Source organism: Centropristis striata, chromosome 4 (assembly GCF_030273125.1).
Source record: "Centropristis striata isolate RG_2023a ecotype Rhode Island chromosome 4, C.striata_1.0, whole genome shotgun sequence".
NCBI lineage: Eukaryota > Metazoa > Chordata > Actinopteri > Perciformes > Serranidae > Centropristis > Centropristis striata.
The window spans coordinates 25564223-25588314 of record NC_081520.1 but is presented as its reverse complement, the minus strand read 5'-3'; the positions used below and the strand labels follow the sequence as shown (position 1 = coordinate 25588314).

Below are 24092 nucleotides of genomic sequence, written 5' to 3'. Positions count from 1 at the left end.
ATTCCTAACCTTAAAATCATAATGCCTAAAATTAAGCAATTTTTCACCCAAAACTTTCTGTTAGAATAATACTAGCCAAATAACAGACAGTAATATCAAGTGTTTTCCAAAGCTTTATTTTAAAATTATTTTTATTGTCATTATGCCGTAGATTAATTTCTAAAGGAAGATATTTTTGCCATATACAAAAAAAAAAGTTACAAGTTACAAGTTACACTCAACATGTATAAACGTTTATAATCTAATGAAATTATTTGTGTCATTCATTTTGTTGGGTTGCTAATAAAGCTCTGCTTCAATGCAAGTCTAGTAAACATCACAGGACTTACAACCCTGAATCCAAAAAAGTTGTGATGCTGTGCAAATAAAATCAGATCAAATTCAGAAGATTAAAATTCTGTTTTGCACGGGTTGGGTGTCAGTCCTGGACCTGAATCACATTCTGTTTTATTTATGTTTTAGACTGAAGGTCCAAACTCTTTTGGACTCAGGGTTGTAACTTGTACAGTATGCAGATGAGCTAAGACATACATGCAAAGATGTCAGCAGGGGTTGTTAACTTGTTAGTTGGATCTCACAGCTCATCTGGGTTTTCTCTGTGACAGCCATGACAGCAATGTGGGAGTCAAAGGTGTTGGAAAGTCCAGCTGCCCAATCAGCCCTCAGAAAACTGCCGGAACAAGGTCTCTGATTGGCTGTCTTTGAAGTTCGGCACAAAGTGGACTTGGAGGATCTCACAGAATCCCTCAGAGAGAGCTGGAGCCACAAAGTGCTTCCTGAGGGAGAGAGAGACAGAGAGAGAGAGAGAGAGAGAGAGAGAGTAGCATGTTTAGTAACAGAGATATTACTAACAAGTGTTTTATTAAACTCAAAACCACTGTGTAAGACCTAACTATTTTAATGTATTAAAATAGAAAACTAAAGCACCTTGCATACAGTTTGGGCTATAACTGGTGAGAGTGAGGAGAAAGGTTGGTACAACTCACTTGTAGCTGTGGAAAATCATGTCATTGACTTTGGCATGTTTGCTGTCTGATGGAGCCATCTCACGGAACTGGAAACAACAATAACACATTTAAAAAACATGTCATCACTAGCCAGGATAAAACAACAAAAAGTGACTATGGAGAGGAGAGTCATACTCTGTTGTTGTGTTTGGCTTGTTCCAGAGACGCTGAGAAGTGGAAACAGCGACAGGGCACTCCTGCTGCCTGGGCCACGTCCACGTACCTGGGAAATACACACAGTTGTTTTAGTTACACAAACAGAGAGAAATGTAAGCAAATACTCCAGCAGAAGTGTATTCACACCCCAAAATACAGCAACAGCAGCAGCAGCAGCATACAATCAGTACCTAAAGTATTAAATGCACCTATTTCTAAGACTGTGGTAATGAAGGTTAAATAGTCACTTTCAATGTCTCCTTGCTAATATAATGCTGTGTTTGAACCAGTTTGAAGGGTGAGGAAGGGACCAATATGAAGCCCATACATTTACATGATGTAGACCAGCCTTGCTGGAAAGTATGGCCGCATATAAGGGCCAAGTATATATATATATATTTTTTTAAATGGACAGGATGGAGGGGGGTAATATTTCTAGAAAAAAGTGGCTAATCTATGAGAAAAAAGTAGCAAAAATAGGCTAGTGTTATGTTTTTTAAGGAACGCCATCAGCACAGAAGCTGCTCCTGCCGTTTAATATGTATGCAGGGAGAGACTTCATCAAATTATACTTTGCAAACGGATTTAGCAATAAGGAAATACTCATGGTTTTAGCCCAGAATCACCGTATTATCATAAGTATCCGGACTTTGAAGAGACATTGTCGTGAATTGGGCCTATTCAGAAGAAAACACCGTACTGATATGGATGAGGTGAGAGCTTTTCTGCATCAGATGCAAGGATATCGCTGGTTACATTTACGGGCAATTCAAATGGGATTTGTGGTACAGCAGGATATAATACAACAGTTCATCGAATTAATTGATCCTCAAGGTGTGGAGCTTTGAAGAGCACATCATCTTAGGCGCTGGTAGTACAACACTAATCTCTTAAAATTGTTTTTTTAAGCCTGCTAGTATAAAGCTGTACTTTAGAGAGGTGGATCATGAGCATTTACTGTATGCATACTGAAACACACACAGAAATGCATCTACACAGCACATACTGATACAGATGTGATTTACCGTTTGCGAGACTCCAGGTCTGGGTTGGTGTTGTCCACGGCAACACTGCGGCCCTCTTTCAAGGCACCCTCACATGCCGACACACATTTCTGCCATGAACCGAGTGTGTCCTGATAGTGAAACGACACACGACAGCTATCACGATTATTGCAATAATACAATTTGTAAAACTGTAACACAGTTATGTGTTCATTCAAAAGAAGTAGAGCCCAACAGATATATCGCTTGACAGATATTATTGGCCGATATTGGCCTATCAAAGGCCTATTGGTATTGGTGTTTATGCTGTCCGATATGTGCCGTTATGAAACCTTTTTTACATAATATATATAATGCAGAAAATGATGCTTGGCATGATTTAGAAATGGTGCTAGCATTTTTTAATCTTTGTTTTTTTTTAAATAGTCAGCAATTAATTGACCGATTATTTATTTTATTTTATTCCTATTTATTCTTTATTTTCTCACTTATCATTTATAGAATTGGCTGACAATTTAATGCATTGTTTGTATCATGTATAACAATGTTAAATATTATTAATAATGTTTTATTGTTTGAGAAATTAGCTCTCAGGATACCTTCGCAGAGTGGTGAAATCAGTGCACAATCCACATAAAAAAGGTCTATTTTCATAGACTATATCGGCCATCATATCAGTTATCGATTATGGCTGAGACAAAAGACGCTGCTGAGACGAACGGTCACGTGACAAATATTCACTGAAAATCAGACAGAATAGTATTATCCAATATTCATGAAAATTGTGGCTACTGGGAAAAGTGCATTTTCTTCAAATTTAAAAAAAATTATTTATCAGAGAAATTCAACTTGCACTTTTTTCTTTGTTGATGATTTGTCATAACTGTTATTCTGCACAAAATACATTTTGAAGTGTTCCCACTTTTAGTCATGATTGTGCTGATTCCATAGAGCTGCAGGACTTGTATACTGCAGTGAAATACAAGGCCACAGTGAATAAAATATAAATAGAGCAACAAAAAAAAACGCCCTGAAACGGCTAGAGAATCTAGCTGTATATAAAAACCAAATGATCTGGACACAATAGCTGGAGCCCTGCTCATTGAAGTCCACTCACCCTGTTGACGTACACATAGCCTTTTGGAATGATGTGGGTGTGGAAGAAGGTGGATTTACCAGCTTTGCAGAAACAGAGGAGGGAACAAGATCAGACTGGCATTGTTTAGAGGAGAGAACAAAAAAGGTGATATACCGTCCAATTTTTTCTTACATGCAGGGAAACCAACAGCAACAATGACCTCAGTCTTGCTGGAGGCAAGCGAGGCAGACGGCGGGTCGTATAGCTTCCCAGTGGACTCGATCTTCCTCTACAGGGTCACATAAGGAAAAACATTAAGAAAGATACAGACTGAAACCAAACCCAAAAATGTATTCTCATACACAGTAAAAAAAAAAAACAGCAACCCAGCAAATATGTTCATTGTACTCACAGGGTCAAAAGAAGGCAGGCTGTAGGGGGCGCTCTTCCAGCCCAGGAAGTACTCCTCTGGGGTGTGGAACTGCAATCCAATGTTCAGAGCAAACTACAAAAAATAGAGCAAATACAGTAATGGGTACGTAATGCTCACATTTTATTTGTTTTATGCAATTTTTTACCCCCATTTACACTGAGTCATGCTTATTTACCTGACCCTTTTAATGAATTTAAAGGTGACACACACAACAATCGAGCCAGGAGGAGGAGAAGTAGGTGAAAGAGGAGGAGGAGGAGGAGGAGGAGGAGTGGCACAAAGTGGTAATATGAATCTTAGGTCTTACCAGTCTGTCACTGCAGGAGAAATCCTTCTTCTTCCTCCCTGGAGCCCAGTTCTCTGGCCTACCTGCGGCATCTGTACACAGAGGTAAAGTCAGAAGATGTGTGTGCATGTTTGTTTTTTTTGCATGTGTGCTCTAGTACTTCTGTCTTTCTGGGGACTAAAAGGTCTCAAAGCAAGAGTAAGGTTTGCAAAAGTCTATAAAATGTGGTTGTTTTTGTTGCATTTTTGCACTTTGAAGGGATTCATTTCTTATCATTTCTGGGCTTAGGTTTGCATATAAACCTATATACAGGATTTTGGAAGGTAGTTAGTGACATGGTTAATATTTGGGATCATTTTTGGGGTTTAGGAAAAAAGCATTGAACTTAAAGTTGGGTTTTAGTTAAATGCATGAATATATGTGCATCTCTGTGACAAATAACTGAGAACACATAGCCACCTGTAAGCATGGGGTGTTCATCACTCACCTCCGACATAAATAGTCTGTGCCTTGTCAACAGTCACGCCATCATTTGCCTGTGCAGGAAAACACACGTGCAAAAATACTCACAGGTCAAACTAGAATCCTCTATTTATTGTCAAACATGATGTGAGATGAGATAAACGGGCGGCTCCTGTGACTCAGCTATACGGTGTGCAGTAATTAAATCTTTCTACTGTCAGTGCAAATATTGTACATAAGGTGTGGTTCTTAAATAATATGGGTGTGTGTGTCACATGTCTCTACTGGCAATTACCTTCTCACACAAATGATTCCACATTCCCATCACTGGTTTCCTGTAGATGCCAGGACCGCTGGCTACAAACACCTGAGACGGATACCAGAAAGGTCAATTTACTGTCCAATAATTAGGAGAAAGATTAATGTTAACCCACAACATGAGCAACCTGCACAGGCAGCTTCAGCTTGGCGAGGATGTCCTCCACTTTAGACTTGAAGGCTTCTGGTCTCAGTTTGCCTTTTGCAATGCCCATCTGGTTGGTGAAGAACACCACCTGAAGGAAAAGAGCCAGGGTAGAGTCGGAAATCAAGTTTCATAATTGACAAGCTGTCAATTTTTGACACTCTGAACCCCACGTAAAAATGCTGTAAAAGAAGGCATTAACATTTGTCAAAAACGCTCTTACAATTATTGAAGGAATGACCGGTTATGAAAGTTTCTGTTTGAGAAAAGTTACCAGAATGTCAAGATCACTTTATTCAACATGTCTCATTTAAAATTTCCAAAAATACCCCCAAAATCCTTTGGAATAATCAGATCCTATTAAAAACATTAAATTCTGCTCCTCTGCGACACTGTGGAGCCATGATTGATTGTGCTGAGACCATAGACTGTATATAAATGGCTGAGACACAGGCTGTTTACACAGAGCAGAGAGGAGAGGACAGAAGAGGTTGTAAAAATGCAAAAAGTTCAATATGTATAACACAATTTTCACCTCATATTGTGCTGTTTCCATAGAGCTGCAGGACTTATATTTGCAGTGAAATACAAGGCCACAGTGCGTAAAATGTAAAACGGGCAAAAAACAATCTAAAACAGCTTGTTGGAGTTTAGAGGGTTAAATTTCACTTAAAATCTTTAGAAACATTTGCATTTTTCTCCTCACTACCTTGTATCCTTTCTTGAGCAAGGCTGCCAGCCGGGGCTGAATCTCAGGATACAAAATCCTGTTAATTAAACACACAAAGAGATAAATATTAGACACAAACCATGACAGGAGATATTTTAAAAGTGGATGCTCAGGAGTTCAGACAGACCTCCAGTCATCCGGCCCAGTGGGAAACACTTTTCCAGACTTGGTGGTGATGATGCAGCCATCAATGTCGAACCCAGCAATCTTTAGAACAACAAGAAGTGGAAATGTTCAGACGTTTACACATGAGCTGCTTGGTCTAAACAGAAATTATGTAAGGCGATATTAATAAAACCCTATGCAGCATTTTTGTGATTATAAGAAAACTATATATACCAGGGTCTCTGCAGGTTTCAAGTCAAATGTAAGACTTTTTAAGACTGGAAATACTTGCGAAGTATATGAATTAATTCACAGCTTAAACTGTGACCGGACTGCACAGGGACTTAGTTCTGTTTTGTAGTTATGTTATAGTGTCCTCAAAAAAACATTTAATAGCGAGACTGAAGTTTATTCATTTGTTTTAAATAAAAGTAATGTTAATACATTTTTAAGACCTTTCAAAATTATATTTAAGACATTTTATGAAACTTTAAGAGAATTTGACATTTTAAGGCCTTAAATTTAAATTATTGGATTTTAGACGTTTTAAGACTTTTTAAAACCCCACGAATACCCCGTATATTAAAAAGAATAGCACATCATCTAAAATGTGTTATCTGACCTTTATTTTTATCGTACTGCTGTTCAGCAGATAATTGGTTTTATTTTCCTGTGACTGGAATTGCAACCACAGTTTTTTTTCCCACATTTTATTAATCGTTGATTATTTTCTTGATTACTCCAGTTATGTAAAATATCAAAAACTATATTTGAAAGAAGTGGGGTACACTGATATTTATTTTTTTAGTGTCTCAAATTGGTCCACAGCAGTACATTGTTGTCCTGACCGCCATCTGCTGAAGGTAATACACTGACTATTGAACTATCCAATGGTGGAATGTAACTAAGTACATTTACTCAAGTACCATACTTAAGTACAATTTTGAGGTACTTGTACTTTACTTGAGTACTTCCATATATAAATATATTTATATATATTTTTTATTTTTTTTTATTTTATTTTTTAAATATATTTATAAGTTTGGAATGCAGGACTTTTACTTGTAGTGGAGTAATTTCACAGTGTGGTATCAGTACTACGTAATTAGTACTTTTACTTAAGTAAGGGATCTGAATAATTTTTCCACCACTGGAACTATCCCTTTAATAGATTTTCTTTGGACAAACTGAACAATTAACTGACTAATCATTGATGGATCTAGTCACTAGATCCATCAATGATTGATGATGATGACCTGACATTTCATCACCATTTCTATCACACTAGATTCTAGTGTGATAGAAATGGTGATGAAATGCCAGGTTCTCAATCAAAAGTTGGGAAAATGTCTCACACTGTGTTGTGTTGTGTTGTACCTCAAACTATTTATGCATTTATCACATTTTATTGCGTAAAATGTGTCATTCTCTGATCTGAGACAGTGAAACAATAATAACTGAGTAAATAAAGCTGTTGTATTGAAACAGTCCCCACCTTGTCACTCCCTTTAACCCCAGCAGCAGTATAAAGCATCAGGTTTCCGATCTGCTGCCAGTTGCTCTTCAGACAGCCCTTCAAAGAGGATGAAGATGATGAAGGCTGGGTACTCCTCTCTGTCATAGACTTCTCTGCCAACTCCTGCAGCTGCTTCAGCTTTTCCTCTGCCATTCTCTCCTCCTCCTCCTCCTCTTCCTCCTCCTTCATTTGTCCATCTGAAGCCTCCTCATCTCTTCTTTTGCGCTTCCCTTTAGGGCTTCCCCTCTCTGGGCTCAGCCGTCTTTTGGATGACTAAACAAACAGAGAAAATCAGTTGTTTGACCTCACCTTGTCTTGAAACATATCATATTTAAATAAGTAAGTAAATAAGATTCACAAAATGTGATACCTTCATTGGAGAGGAAGAAAAGAAATCCTTTATACTGCGCTTTGGGTTTGGACTTGACTGCAGCTCTTCTTCTTCTCTCCCGTTTCTTCCTCCTTTTGTCTTATCTGTGGCTTTCAGTCCTTTCTGCGTGCTGCTCGAGGCTGTTCCGTTTGAGCTTAGGGAGTAGTGTACTTTAAATGGGTGGCTCTGATTAACCAGGTAGAGGGTGCCTCCATGGGTGAGTTTACCAGACTGGCTACGGCCCAGCTTCTCACCGTCAAGGAAACTGGGATTGGGACCTAGCTGTGGTAGAAAACAAGATATGAGTGGACATTGGGCTGAAGCCTTTATACAGATACAGTGAGTTTATACGTTGTTACATAATCAGGGTGCGTCCAGGCAGTAAAGAGAAAGGTGTGCTGTCATCCGGATTTCAAACTCATGTTGTCATTGCTCCGTGGACTCTCTGTGGCGTTGGCCAGGTGTGTCAGGGGTGTTTTTCTAGCCCGACTGCTTCACAGGGACACTAACTGGATTATTAACTGTGACACTGGGTTGGGCTTTGTTTCCATACCTGAGTAACAACCACATCCTGGTCTGCATAGCAAGCCACCACCTTCACTGAAAGAAGCACAAGGACAGTTACCATCATTTATACTCACACACTTGAACTCGCATATTTGGATATTTATTTAGAGCTAAAAGGATTTGATGACTAATTTACAAACATTTTATCCAATACTTTGAATCCCTTTTTTCAAGCAATAATGCAAAAACAAACAATTTGCATGTCAGCTGTGGCTGTCCTAATTATTTTCCTGCTTTCTGATATTTTATAGACCAGATGAGTAATGACTTTGGCTGTCATGGGTTTAAGATATTTGAATAAAAATGGCCATGTAGCCAGGTCTCCTCTTTACACACGTCTGCTTTATGATGATAACATGCAGTTTGAGGCAAAAACCACATTGTTTTTCTCATGCATTATTTTCACCTTTTGCATGTGAATATTTCTGCATGCTGCGGTCAATAAAGAGCCTGTGAATTGCATAAACTGGGTATCACTGCAAAGCTGAGACTCATGTGGGTTCAATGAGCCCAATTTTATTCACGAGTGATGAGGTTAGTCTGCATATTTCATTGCAGCGAGAGCATTTCTTGAAACTTGACCTCCCTGTATAAAATGAGCTGCTCCTCATGAAACTTTACAACCAAAAACTGAAGCCCTTTACATACTCTACAAGAACAGGGAAATTTGTTCTTGTTCTTGAGATGACAAGAACAAGTAAAAAGTTATTTCTGGCCCGGACGTTTCTTTACTTCACGAGAAACTCCACTGAAGAACTCCTGGGAAGTCCTTATAGGGCCCTCCCACAGCAGCACACGTCTCATTCACATTCAAATTTCTGACCAAGCGCACAATAGTTCTTGGACACCACACAAGAACAAAGTTCTGACCAGATCATGTGTCAAGAAGAGAAAAATGTGTCTATCCCAGGGCTGCAAGAACAAAATGACATCATTCTGTTCTTGCAGCCCTCGGAGAGAACACATTTCTCTGTTCTTGCAGAGTTTGTATTAGCCAGTGGTGGAAAGTAGCTAAGTACATTTTCTCAAGTATTGTACTTTAAGTACAGTTTGAGGTACTTGTACTTTACTTGAGTATTTCCATTTTATGTAACTTTATACCTCTACTCCACTACATTTTGAGGCAAATATTGTAGTTTTACTCAGCTACATTTAGCTGACAGCTCCAGTTACATTTCAGGTCGAGATTTAACATAAAACAATTTACAGTGATTAGACATTTTATTTAAATTAAAGCTTAGAACAGTAAATTAAGAAGTTAAAATGAGGCCTATCTTTGCAAAATTAAAACTCTGATTACATAAATGCATCAATAACAAGAACCTAATAACATATTTAGAATATATTCAAGAACTGAGAGATTTGTGGGCTGCAAGAACAGAATGACATCATTCTGTTCTTGCAGAGTATGTATTAGCCTTAAAGACCTAAAGTGCATTCAGGGGATGTATAATGACAATCAGGGGGTTTCTCAGCAGTTTGGAGAACAGAAGTGATCGCCATCCAATCGCCGAAAAATACAGAACCCCCCAAAATGTCTGAAATCTTTTAAACCAAATCAAAGCATTGATTTTTCTATGTTGTTCCAAAGGCCTTGTTGTATTCATCTAATATTCTGGGGTGGTTTTTGACCATTTTTATCCAGTCATTACAGAAAATATGTGTGCAACAAATGGTATCAACCCAAAAAATTGCACACCAGTTTATGTGGCATCTATTGTTGACCTGCTATCCCCCCCTAACATTTCGCTTCCCGCAACCCCCACATTCACAATAAAGGGTGAAGAATGATTGGGGGTTTTAAAGCTCCAGTGTAATTATTTTTTGTCAAACAGTTTTTACCCCTCACCCTGGTGCCTGGAGCATTTTTTGTCGGTGACCCCGGTCTCCGGACCCCGGCCCAGGATCACAGCTCGTCCGTTCTCCAGAGGGACCTGAAGTCCTGAGGGGCTTAGCAGCGTGCAAGACATCACAGCGAGCGACCCCACAGCAAGACCACGGGCGTTACTTTGAGCCTTTTATGGTGTTTTTGTTACAGACTCGTTTCATAAATTTATGAACCGAAACCACAATAATAATAAAATATAAAACACGAGGGTGGCTGTATTATAAAATAACGCACTGTGTGTAATATAACGACGCTACTTTTACCACAACTTCTTTGAATCTGAGTTTAAAATCCGGAGGGGGATCTTTCTCCAGTCCATCGGAAAAATATGTTCGTGTACAAACGTAATATCCTTCGAAGGTTCCGCCCATATGACACTACTTTTCCGCTTTAAAAATCTTGATTTGTTGACTAATAATGTAATGAAATGTGGAAGGCCGCGCCTGCATGGTAAAGTAGACTGTTTCTCTCTATTATCTTGTTTTTGATCGTATTAAGAAAGTTTTGTGTCCTTGTTTTGAACGTTGCGCAGCTGAAACATTAACCTGCTGTACTCGAGTGACTCGCTCTTTTTCCTCCTCCACCCAGTCAGTCAGACAGGAGACAGAAAGCTAGGATGCGGAAAAAAACGACAAGATGACAAAAGCTAGACATCTACCGACCGATCTAGCCTTAATGCGCTGCCATCTTTCCCTATTATTATGCTGTCCGGAAAAAAACGTTAAATGTGTTGATGAATATATTAGGCCTTCTATATTTTTTTCTATATAAGCCATAAACCACTTATACTATACTGTGTACAGTGGCGGAAAAAGTATTCAGATCCCTTACTTCATTAAAAGTGCTAATACCACACCGAAAAAATTTCGCCACTACAAGTAAAAGTCCTGCATTCGAAAACTTACTGAAGTAAAAGTACAAAAGTATCAGTATCAAAATGTACTAAAAGTATCAAGAGTAAAAGTACTTGTTATGCAGAATGGTCTCACTCATAGTGTTATATATATATTGTATATCCTCTGCATATATTTAAATATATTTATTCATTAATGTTCATACTACTACATGCAACAACCTATTTAAGCAATTTAACCCGCTGAAATATAGAATGCATGCATATGTCTGTGACATATACATACAACTAAATTTCCCCACTTTAGGATAAATAAAGTCATATCTTTTCTTATATCTTATCACATATACAGTAGAGTAGTAATTTTAACAGAATCTAGTTATTCCAAACTGGTCATTTTTGGCAACGTTTTAAATTAGACATGTAGAATAAAGCGATTTTGACAGAAATGTCACAATTTAAAGCTTTGTTTTGGTGACTTTTAATGGAAACTTACGTTACCTATGATCTGTTAAAGCCTGTTTTTTTTTACAGTTTCTTTCTACGATAAACAATGTATCCCTGGCGATCTTTTTGAGGAAAAGTTTCAACATGTTCAAGGAGAGAATAAGCTGCATATTTCATTTACATTGTTTATATTTTTTATTCACAATTTACATGTAACAATATGTTAATACGGTTAGGCTCCTGCTTGCATGCACAAAACACGATACACTTGAACTATCATTTAATAATTATGTAATTACAGTTGTTATTATAGTCAGTTTTAATAGTCATCAAACAACCATCAACACCATCTCTTTGGTTTATTTCACAGCCACTATGTGGTTTTGTGCTTTCACCATCTACAAATATTGAATAACACCAAACAGGATAAGCAGGTTCTTTATACAGTCTGATCCTGGGTGTATCTCTGTCAAAAACCACATGTGGGTAACCAACGAAGTGTTTATAAACTGAGAATGTTGACAGGTGGGTGGTGTCATCCAAACTATCCACTGGTATTTGATCTTGGCTCTCATTGTCAGCCTGTCATTGGGTTGTGTCCACTGGAGTCCCTCCCTCTGTTGTCAACTGGCATGAAATCCTCAATCCGGTTCTCACTCTCATTTATATTTTGTCTTCTCTTCTGTCAGATAGTGTCCTTGTTGGATTGCCTGCCGGGAAAACTATCTAACAATACAAAAAGAAAGACAACTTGACTTTCAGGTAAAAGAAACAACAACAAAACCTTATGCTTTTAGGTTTTTTGGGGCCTTGGTGGCAGCAGGTGGAGAGCAGCTGATTGAGTTTTGGTCTCAGTTGTTTGACATTTTATTGTTGTAATTTGATTGGTATAAAACTGTTTAACTGCGTTCACTTAACCAAACGTACATCTGACTTAACACACCTCTTTCTGCTATCTTGCTCTCCTCACTCACCCTCCAGAGTGCCGATCCTTGTCACCATGTCCAACCAGCCCATCCATGACCACCATCAAGGGGCCTACATGGCCCTGATGAGAGGCCTGAGAGAGCTGGACCTCCCTGGTGGCTGTGTTCCCGGGGACCTGGTGCTTATTGGAGACCATGCCTTTCCTTTGGCAATGAACAGCCAGGGCCAGGTCCTCATGGCAGCCTCTCTGTACGGCGGTGGAAGGATTGTGGTCCTGGGTCATGAGGGCTACCTGACCACCTTTCCTGCTCTGGTGGAGAACGCTCTGACCTGGCTGAGAGGAGATGGATCTGAGAACTTGTCTGTTGGGGTTCATAATGGCGTCAAGGCGGTCGCTGATAACCTCAGCAAGTCCAGTTTCGACGCCCGAGTTGTGGGGAAATTCAGTGACAGTCCTGGGGTCGGGGTGTATGTGACTAATGCCTACAGCGTGGGTCCAGACGCGCAAGACCTGGTGGCGTTTATGAAAGCTGGAGGGGGAGTGCTGATAGCTGGGCAGGCGTGGAGCTGGGCTGCAAAGCACCCAAAGGAGAACACGCTGCTTCAGTTTGAGGGGAATAAGGTGTCTGGTGTGTCAGGGATCTACTTCTCTGAACATCAGTGTAAGGTAGAGCGTCTGCCTGTCTACCCACAGATCCCTACCTCGTGGATGGCTGTAGTGTAAGTGTTTACTGTCCTCTTTGTGTCTTTGCGCCCATGCTTATAATGCATTATAATCTGCTTATAGCACAGTGTAATAAGAGTGAAAAGCACATAGAAATATTAATAATACTTTATAACAACAACAATAGACCATTATTAAGCATTTGAGTTATAATGAGTATTAAGGTTATGAGGAAATCACTGTTATAATGCATTATAACACATTCTAATTATAGGGTTAGGATTACAGAGGGTCACAGGGTTATGGGGCTGATGCTTATCCTAACCCTATAACTTATAAGTATGTTTGTAATGCATTATAGACATGGGCTGTGAGTGAGTCACTAGTAATTATACCTTATGAGTCATAATAAAATGCTTTAGAATGTGCTAAGTATTGTTACAGGGTTTGAGGATAATTGCATGCTAAAAACTACAATGATACACTGCTATGAATTAATTATTAGACATTATACGTATGTTTATAATGCGTAATAGACATGGGCTTCATAGTTAGTGTCACACTGAGAAAGGTGACAACGTTAAATCTGTAAACTTCTCCACACATTTGGCCCCTTATGAAAGTATTATTAATACTGACATTCTTTTTGGCATGCAATACAAATAATATATAATAAATTATATGATATTATAATTACTATTTTAATTATATCATAATTAGTGTATGTCATAGCTGTTATCTCTTATGGTCATGTATCAATTTTTTCCAGATTTTTCCATATCCGATAAAATTGGCAAGGAACAAGGAAAAAAGGAAAAAACATATTAATTCATTATAATTTTAAATAAATAATTAATCAATGATTATAGTATTTTTCTTGCTAGTATTTTAGAGAATACTAGTATTTTTACCTTGCACTATTTGTACATAGCATTTCTAAATATTTTGTATAATACATTGTAAATATTTTCTATTGCATCTATTGTATAAAGATATAGATATCTATCTAATAGACATAATACATAACATATGGACTCACTATTTTTGTTATACCTTTGTGGCAATGTGTATGAAGAATACAACAATGATTTAAAAAATGTAATTTATACACTTAATTGATAAAATTACCCACACATTAGTATCTGTCTATCCCTTTCCTCTTGAATCTTTCAAACACAGAATCGGTAAGGATTTTGAGGATGACTTAGAGTTCTTAGTCAAGGGGGTGCCGGAGATTGACCTGGCTGGAGCGATAGTTTCTGAGGTTCTGGTCCATGGCCCACTAGCCTTCCCCATCGGTGCCACTGAGAGTGGACGGGCGTTCCTGGCAGGAGCCTACTATGGGCAGGGACGAGTCATTGTGATCACACATGAAGGACTAATGGGACGAGAGGTAGAGTTTACATTGAACTCACTCAGCCTGCGTATAAAAAGTGTCTTAGTATGATGTCATTCAGAAATTAAATGTGAATACTTTGCCAATTTATTTGATTACATGTAACTTGTTTTTGTCATTAACAAACTACTGCCTCTCTTGTAATAACCTTTATCACAGTCACTGGCTCCCTTCTGGAAGAATGCCCTTCTTTGGCTGGATGAGGGCCGGCAAGGGGTCGTTGGTGTGTCCCATAAACCTCAAACTGTCAAAGTCCTCAGCCAGTCGGGGTTACAGTGTGAACAGACAGTCTTCAGGAAAGACTTGAGTGTGTTTGCGTGCACAGCGTACAGCGATGCCCAAGCAGAGGAAATCCGAGACTTTGTGGCAGAGGGAGGAGGCCTGCTGATTGGTGGACATGCCTGGAACTGGGCACAGAAAAACAAGGGGAAAAATGAGTTAACGGATTTCCCAGGTACAGTAATGCACCACCAGAGTTTTATTATATACTCGCCAGTTCATGCTGTGATAATATAACACAATGACACAGCCCAAAGCTGGAACAGGTACATCCACAGACAAATAATCGTCATTGCTGTGAGAAGTTGCTGTGCAAGTGAGAAACACATTTGCAGAGTATGGAGGTTAAAATATAATAATAATTCTAAAAAAGCTTCTGCACACGACTTAAAACATGCAACTCAGGACATAAAATGTTGTTGTTTTGGGATATTTTGGCCACTTTAAATGTTGTTATCATTGTTTTCACCACAACCCCACCTATATGACCTGATATATTTTTTCCGCCTTTGACTTACTGGATTAATATTTTAAACACACACACACATACACAAAAAAATCAAATCTGATTTTGAAAATGATGTTTTTTTTACTTTAAAAAAAAACACAATTATGCTCAATGAAGAATTTTTCAAATGTTGCTTGTAAATATAAGATATAAGAGGTAAAACGAGGAGAACATCTGGTTTATACAAAATATATTTGACCTTAACTTCAGCTTTACTTGGACTATCATCATCAAAACCAGGGAAACCAGGTACAGGGATTTTAACTTCAGATACATTTGAATGCAGATGACCAAGGAGACTGAAGTGCTGGGCTGGATTCAGCTGAGAAAAGTGGGAAATCTGCCTCTAAGAATTGTACCAGGCTGTAAAAAAAGACAAGAAACAATATTTATAAATCAAGCAAAGTGAAGCGAAGCAAGCTATTCTAATTGAAGTTTAATGCTAGGCTGGTTGAGATTTATAGTAAGATCAGAGTCAGCTGATAAAACAGAAACAAACTAACTAAAACAGATATTTTCATGGTGAATAATTGCACAGGATAATTTCAGCTGTAATTATAATAGGCACTCTAGATCAATATGTATATAATGCATTATAAGCATACTTTTAATACATTATAATCAGCTTATAGCACTCATCAATGTTCATAATGCCTTATAAAAATATTCATAGCACATTATGAAGCATTTTCTAATGGCTTAAAAGGTTAAGTATCATAATAATTAATGATTGCTGATCACTCACCGTCATTGTTTTTGCAAGCTGAAGTCTATAATGCATTAATATCACATTGCAATATAGGGTTAGGATCAGCTACCCTACCTCTATCACAATATAATGCATTTTATCAGTGGTTATAATGCATTGTCAAAAATATTACAACCCATTAGCAGTATGAGTATTATAATACACTATTAACATGGTAGAAAGGTCGATAATAAGCTTTATAAACACGATAAATAAGTGGTTATAACTTAGTATAAATTTGATTATTATGCATTATAGACATGGGCGTTATAGATTGTGTGACCAACTGCAGCTGGTGAGGAAGTTAGGCAGACACTGATGACATCATGTGGGCAAGTCAGGAATGACAAGACCTGCAAAAACACAAAAGAAAATATGAAGAACATACAAAGAACATAAAGGCCCTTCTTGTTAATATACTGTATGCAACAGACCTGCATAAACCTAAACCTAATAGCAACTCAGTCCCAACTACAATATAACAGTTTCATCAGCAAACCACAGTAGATCAATTGTGTTTGCTGGAATGTCTTTCAGGGAACAAGATCCTGAACACAATGGGCTTGAGTATATTGAGAGGAATAATCAGAGGAGGTGTACACAAGTCCCCTGTGCCCAGTCAGGCCATAAAAGACACCTACCACTTCCGCCACCTTCTACACCGATTCGCCGGTCATGTAACCAACGGGGACAAGCTCAACAAGAACGAGGAGGAACACCTGACTAAACTGGGCCAGGACTGTGCCACCTACTTGCACATGAGGGCCAATGACTGCTCCTCCTACACACAGGTCGTATCCACTCTCACTGACCTCGTGATGAAGTCAGGCATGCCTCAGGTGAGGAGAAAAAATAACATGAAAGCTTCGTAAAACACTCCAACAGAGCAGCGCAGAGCTGATACTTTATTTTCTTTTAAGGTGTGTGCCAGCTGCCCTGTGAAGAGTCCCAAAGACCACCTCCTCCTCAGTGTGGGGGCAGAGGTTTATAAGGTCTGCCCAAATCCTGATGCCCTCCTGCCCTACCTCATCAAGGATAACCCCTTGATGCCAGTTGTGTATAACCACAGAATCAAGATTAAGGTTGACACAAAGGGTAAGACTTCATAGAAAGTATATAGAGAATGTCTGCACTTGTGGTTCATTGTGTTTCATTATGCTGCTGCTGCTATGTGTGTTTGTGTCAGGAGGGGAGGAGTGGATCAGTACAGGCCTCTACCTCTCTCCTGGAATGAAGACCTACATTTCTTTGCCGGCAGAGATTGTCAACAAGGGATGGCAGGTGCAGTTCACAAAATTGTGTTGAGTGTGTTTCTGTTAAAGTTTAGGCCTCAAGTTGAGGTCCAGCCCACCTCATGCATAACCTCCTCCTCTCTGTTGGTTTAGTTTGTTTGTGTGTTTGTCAGCAGGATTATGGAAAACTAATATTTTCATGAATTTTCAATGCAGAGGTAGGCATCCGCTACACTATTTTTCCGACTTTTCTCAGAAATCTGCTACTTTTTTCTCGTAGATTTTCCACTTTAATCTCATAAATTAGCAACTTTTTTCTCAAAATATTACCCCTTTTCTCATAATTTTTTTCTCATAGATTTGACACTTTTTTCTCATTAATCAATAATATATTTATAAAATATATTTTTATTACAATTTTATGAGTGTATATATATATATATATATATATATATATGTGTGTGCAATATATATATATATATATATATATATATATATATGCATTTGTGACAATAGTTAAAAGACCTCCAGAACTGACTTAAATTCAGGTACGCACAAAACGAGTAGGTGAGTAACCTGATCTTTGAGTGCCCTTCTAGATATAATAAAAAATGTACTTACAATCAGTAACACATATTGTATGTGTTTCTCAGATCCAGGTAGGCTGTCAAACAGACCGTCTGAAATCTGCTGTGTTGAAGAGAGCGCCGTGCGTCCATGTGCGATTCCCAGTGACCTCAGAGATGATACAGGTGTCTAACCTGTGGGGGGGGCTCATCTACCTGGTGGCCCCTCCCAAAACACAGCTGGAGCAGGGAGAGGTCACGGTGCAGATGGCTGTACCTGCACCATACTATAAATCTGGTGAGTCTGGTGACACTGTGCTATGTGTCGTATAGGCGTGTAGTATAAAAAGCATGTCAGGTTTAATATGGTTGTTTGATCATTCGGAGGAGTGGAAGTAAGAATATCTTGTTTAATATCTAATGCGAATTCAGATGCCATACTTTCTGCCAAAAAACAGTAAACAACAGTAAGTTATTTTACAGATAATTTCTTTAAAAATATGGATAATATACAGTAAATATCTGTTTAAAAATATATCTATAGAATAAAAAAAGTTCATTATTTTCACTTATTATATGATAGTGTTTTCTTTTTACATAAAAAAAATGTAATTTAAAGTTTTGCTGTAAATTGCCTTAATTTGACATATGCTGTATGTTTGTATATTTTCATAGACTATTTAGCAATTGAATAATGCTGTTTTTGCAATAAAAGTAAATAACCTTTTTATGGCATTTGCACCCCTGTAGAAACAATACAGTACGTTTTTGGAAAATAATAATAAATATTGTGTGAAAGGGTACGTCAATCTCACAATAAACGTGTAATAATCCCGAGCTCAGTTTTGAATAGATCCATCCCTTTCTTCTCTTCAGGTGTGACAACGCCTGCTGAGTGGTCCTTGCTGCGTACAGCTCCCTCACCCTGGGCAGAGCTGGAGTTTGAAAACATCATCCTCACTGTACCGTCAGACGCTGTTCATGATCTGGAACGGCCTGACGAGTTGGCAGCACTTTGGGATAAGATGATGAGGGCCATCGCTGACCTGGCTGCCATACCACACAAGTTCCCTCGCAAAGAGCGCTTTGTAGCAGATGTGCAGATTTCCCATGGTAACGGTCTTTGGCTTTGACCCTCTCTCTCTCTCCCTCTCTCCCTCTTTGCTTATCCTGTTGAAAGCCCTGGAAAGGACAGAACCTGTCCTTTCTCATAATAATAATAATACATTTGATTATTATAGTGATTTTAAAAGGTACTCAAAGTCGCTTAACATAATAAATCTGAGACACACACAATGACAAAATGCAGAAAAATCAAAACAGAGATGAGAAATTATGAGTTCATGTTATGCGACGGGAGTCAGGTCATGTAAGCTATCATGAAAAGGTTTTGAGTTGTTTTTGAAGGCGTGGAGTAAGTCTGAATTGGAGATGTGTGTAGGGAGGGAGTTCCAGAGGTTTGGGGTAACATGCCAGGTGTGAGGCAGGCCATCAGTGTATTAAGCATCTGCTCCCACCATCTGCTGAGAAGAACAATCACGTGACAAATATTCACTGAGAATCAGACAGAACTGCAGGCTGTTTACACAGAGCAGAGAGGAGAGGTCATGAGAGGTTGTAGAAATGTAAATAGTTCAATACGTATAGCAGGTGGAGACAAAGTTTCTTTTTCTTGTGGCCACTTGGAAAAGTGTTGGATATAGACATTCAATTTTATAGAGAAATTCAACTTGCATTTTTTTTTCTTTTTTTGTGATTTATTTCATTATATCTGTGTTTTTCTGCACAAATTACATTTTTGAGTTGTTCTCACCATGATTGTGCTGATTCCATAAAGGTGCAGGACTTATTATATGTTGCAGTGAAATACAAGGCCACAGTAAGTTAAATGTAAAAAGAGCAAAAAAAGCCCTGAACATAAATATGCTGACAGCCCTTCACATTCACACACTTTTGAGCAATTTAGATTCCAGTTAACAGAGACTGCATATCCATGTTAAATCTGCTTTATATTGTTATTCCAGACATAATGGCGTTTGGCAGCAGTGGTAATTTGGGCCACATTTTAAAAATTGAAAGTTGAAACACTGAAATGAAACTACATTAATGTATGTCAAACTCACAGCGCCCCAAAAGGAAAAGCTAGAACTTCTGCAATGCATATTACTTGCATAGGCCAACTCTGGCATGTAACAGAGGACACGGGGCTTGTTTTTAGCTTTAAATGCCATTGTTTTGTAATTGAAGTTGTCTACTAGCGGTCTACTGACTGGAAGAGCTAGTGGTCAGTGGAGATCGAGAAAGTCATCACAACTATGAGGTGCCCTTGAGCACACAGTCCTAAATGTGCATTCTCTGATTTCTCTGCATTCAGGTTTCATGCATGCTGGTTATCCTATCATGGCACACAAGGGCTCAGCAGCCGCGCTGGTCAGCACTGACCATATTACGAAGAAAGGCCTGTGGGGCCCTATCCATGAACTCGGACACAACCAACAGAGAGGCTGCTGGGAGATCAAACCACACACCACAGAGGGCACATGCAACCTGTGGTCAGTGTATGTGCATGAAGAGGTGCTGGGGATCAACAGGGAAAAGGTGGAGTAAATTACTATTATTTATTTTGTGAGACCAATAACTAGAAAAGCCTGCTTTTAAGATATATTGTGACATGTTTTCATATCACTGTGTCATAAAAGATAACTTATTTGTAGGGCCGGGACTTTAACGCGTTAAAAAAATTGACGCATTTTAATCGCACTTATTTTTGCACCACGGAACGTTTCTCACTGGATGAGTTTCAGGTGGACCGATTATACTGGAGCACCAACTAGCGTTCATGAGTTCAGACAACAACAAACCACAGTGAACATGAAGGAAGAAGCTGATGAGAGCACTTTGGTTGGCCCCGTGGATGATGGGAAATTTTGTTCCAAAAACGAACGGATGGAAGCGTCGATAAGAGCATGGTTGTGTTGCTATGCAACAAGGAATTCACAAATCACCGCAACACATCGAGCCTCAAGTATCACCTCAATGCAAAACATATAGCAGCTAGCAGCTAAATATGCTATTGCTACACTTGATGGCAAAAATTGCACTCGTCTGTATTATTACAATATTTTTGTTGCTTAATCTTATGTATTCAGTCATTATTCAATGGTATACTAAAAATCCATGTGAAAAAAATTACTTCTCACTGTTCTCAGGTGAAATATTTATATGCGATTAAAATGTGGTTCATTTCGATTAATTAATTACAAAGCCTCTAATTAATTATATTAATTTTTTAATTAATTTAATTTAATTTAATTAGTCCCGGCCCTACTTAATAAGTAGGGCCGGGACTAAGTATTTTGCCATTTAATGGGATCACATTGTTTAACAATCATTGCATCTTTTTTCATTCAGGCTCATCCAGCTATGACTTCAGCAAAGCGAAATGGTCGAGTAGAGCAGTATGCCAAGGCAGGCAGGAACCTCAGCAGTTGGAGCATGTGGTCGGCCCTGGAGACTTACATTCAGGTGAGAGAAATGTACATTATATGTATATTGCAGCCTGTAGAACAACGATCATTAACTGGCATCCCATGGGCCACATGTGGCCCTCCGAAGCTTCCAGCCCAGCTACTAGCCTAATAAATTCAGAAAACGCACAGAGGAAAAAAATGTGTTCTGGTATTCAGCATATTTAACATCACTCCTGAGTGAACTGCCTCCTTGGCGTAAGTCTGAGAGCATTTTCTATTATTCTATTATCTAGTTATCATTCTGGATTTCCCATGTTTATTAGGAGTCTGTTGACACTGATATAGGTAAATAAAAATAGCATGAATTTAGGCAGAAGTACATTATACTTTCTTTATTTGAGAGTTCAGCCCCCACAGTGTCTGCTAAGAAAACGTCTGGCCCATGGACAAATGTAGTTGATGACCCCTGCTGTAGAGAAATTCTGCAACACAGCAGTCAGCATTTAAACACAATGCTCACCCAATTTATCTCAAAACAAATGTTTATAGTGCTTCTCTCATACCGGACAAAGCTTCTAAAAATTGCTTTTCACATTCACTCAGTCATTCAAAAAAGCTAAAAGCTAAAAAAGCAGAAACTCACTAGTGTTCTACCACTTCAGTTTTGAACCCTGATAAGACTGAAAGTCTCTGGCCCCATTCTGGCCGATGAGGCTTTAATGCTCATTTCACACTAAAGTGTTGGATGTTACATGAAGAGACAACCCTACTACTTTTCCTTTACCTTTGTCTCCTTTCTATGCAGCTCCAGGAGAAGTTCGGCTGGGATGCCTTTAAGAAGGTGTTTGGTGCCTACCACACGATAAACATCCATCCAAAAGACAACAAAGGAAAGATGAACCTGTATGCTGAGACCTTCTCCACGACTGTGGGGATGAACCTGTCTGGCTTCTTTAAAGGCTGGGGCTGGCCCATAGAAACAGACACTGAGAAGAAACTCTCCAGCCTGCCTCTCTGGAGTGACCACCCCATGGCCCAGTACAACTGAACTTCAGACTGCTGCTGATTAAAAGTGAAGATGGGTTTAATGACTACTTGACAATGACGGGTGAATTCATGGGAGGATTGTGCAGCTTTTCAGGCCACAAAACAGACAGAAATAAGACAAAAAGAAATCTGAAAATTCGCAAAATTGGCTCCCTTCTATAGAAATGAGCTTCATTGAACATTGGTCCAATTCATAAAAAACAGCACTAATTACTGCACAAAGTTGGTGGTAATTGAGCATATTTAAAAGAGATATCTGCTTCTTCTTCATTCAGGATGTAGAGACGCAGTAGGCAATCACAGCTAAAATGAATAAGGTTTCCCTCCATGTCATTTTTGAAAATATATGAGAAAAAAATTAATGAAAAAGAAGGCTTTATAAAGAAAATAATTTATGCCCTCTCCTTCCTTTCCCAAATCCTGCTTACATTTACAATCCTATTTTTATTTCCTCTCTCTTAACTGCCTTTGGGAGGTTTGGATGGAAGTGTCACTCTGGCTTCACCCCTCAAGTGCATTTATATTCTTTTACATGGATAACTGCAATCAGACACACACGAAAATACTGAAAATTGCACTTAATGGTAAAACTTAAAGGTTGTTTTTTTTATTCTTATATCATTATTGTTATTTCTGTTGTGAGACTGGGCAGAGTGATGCACAATTTGGGCATTTTAGTTAACTGACTTTGTTTTTTTTGTTGTTGTATTTTTATCATATTTATATTAATATTTAAAAAACAAACAAGATTTACATAGTAACATACAGATAAAACAAATAAATTCAGTCGCACCATTTGAAAAAAACAACAACAAGAAAAAGTAAATGCTTTAAAACAAAAAAATACCAAAAACCAAGAGGTCATCAGACGGCTGTACTTCATTCCACCTGTCTCAGTAGTACGTAGCACTAGCACTGTAACCTGTGCTGTACACATAATGGAGTTATTTCAATTCACAGTACTACACCCAGAAAAGTTTTTCTTGTTTTTTTTTCTACACTGAGTGCAAATGCCATTAAAAGTAAATTACTTTCATTACAAATATAAAATGTAAGTTGAAATCTGGCAATTTATATAATTATTATGTATTTTAAGAAAAATAGACTTTCTCCTGCTTTTTAAGGACTTGTAGTTAATGTCGCTTATAGAAAACAGGTTCTGTTTGAGGGTTATAATAACACTAATTCTATACTTATTCTGTTACAGATGGTTGGATGTTTCTTGTGTGAATTAGGACACTGGTACATCATATACTTCAATGTTCCTTCTTAATATTATACAATAAGTTTACTCAGGTTTATAGGATTGCACATCTTTAATTTTACTACAATGACAGTTGCCTTTATTATCAATGGAAAAAAGACACAAATAAACATTTGCTTTACTCCTCTGCTACTTTCTTTTTTCTTTTTATTATCCATAACACACTTGTTTTCTTGATATCACAAAATGATAAAGTTGACATGATGAATAATTATTAAATCTTGTTACCACAGAATAATCATCTGAATTAAATATATTATCTGAAAATAATAATCTGAATTAACCCTCTGAATTTAAAGCCGTTTAAGGGTTTCTCTCTCTCTCTCTCTCTCTCTCTCCCTCTCTCTTTCTATAACTGGGAACAACTAAAAATGTCTTTTGTGCAGGATAACACAGTTTTAATGACATAAATCATAAAAACAACAAGTTGAATTTCTCTGATATTTTTTTAATGGAGTCAAAGTTTAATTCATATATACAACACTTCCAAGTGCCCACAAGTCTCATGAATACTAGAAATTAGTTGGTTCTCCACATTTTATACAAATTGTTATGTGATATTCAGTGAATATTTGCCACGTGACCACTCGTCTCAGCGGAATCAATCATGGCTTCACAGTGTTGCT

The 24092-nt window shown here is 38.2% G+C and overlaps 2 protein-coding genes across 2 annotated transcripts; one reads left to right on the top strand and one right to left on the bottom strand.

Annotated features, from left to right (window-relative positions):
• Positions 1–416: 416 nt before the first annotated feature.
• pnkp (polynucleotide kinase 3'-phosphatase) lies at positions 417–10431 on the bottom strand. The gene is made up of 17 exons (XM_059332193.1): positions 10027–10431; positions 8164–8210; positions 7611–7892; positions 7220–7513; positions 5747–5826; positions 5599–5656; positions 4873–4980; positions 4722–4793; positions 4452–4500; positions 3986–4056; positions 3658–3750; positions 3438–3534; positions 3285–3346; positions 2189–2298; positions 1143–1230; positions 987–1054; positions 417–776 (listed from the first exon to the last, which is right to left on the bottom strand). The coding sequence occupies exons 1-17, from the start codon at positions 10145–10147 to the stop codon at positions 656–658; spliced, it is 1821 nt and encodes a 606-aa protein (XP_059188176.1). The 5' UTR covers positions 10148–10431; the 3' UTR covers positions 417–655.
• Positions 10432–12350: 1919 nt separating this feature from the next.
• On the top strand, positions 12351–23406 carry LOC131970775 (TRPM8 channel-associated factor homolog). The gene is made up of 11 exons (XM_059332220.1): positions 12351–13012; positions 14136–14349; positions 14512–14806; positions 16425–16726; positions 16808–16982; positions 17074–17168; positions 17773–17983; positions 18562–18798; positions 20060–20283; positions 21097–21210; positions 21961–23406. Exons 1-11 carry the CDS (start codon positions 12366–12368, stop codon positions 22201–22203), a joined length of 2757 nt encoding a protein of 918 aa, XP_059188203.1. The 5' UTR covers positions 12351–12365; the 3' UTR covers positions 22204–23406.
• Positions 23407–24092: the final 686 nt, after the last annotated feature.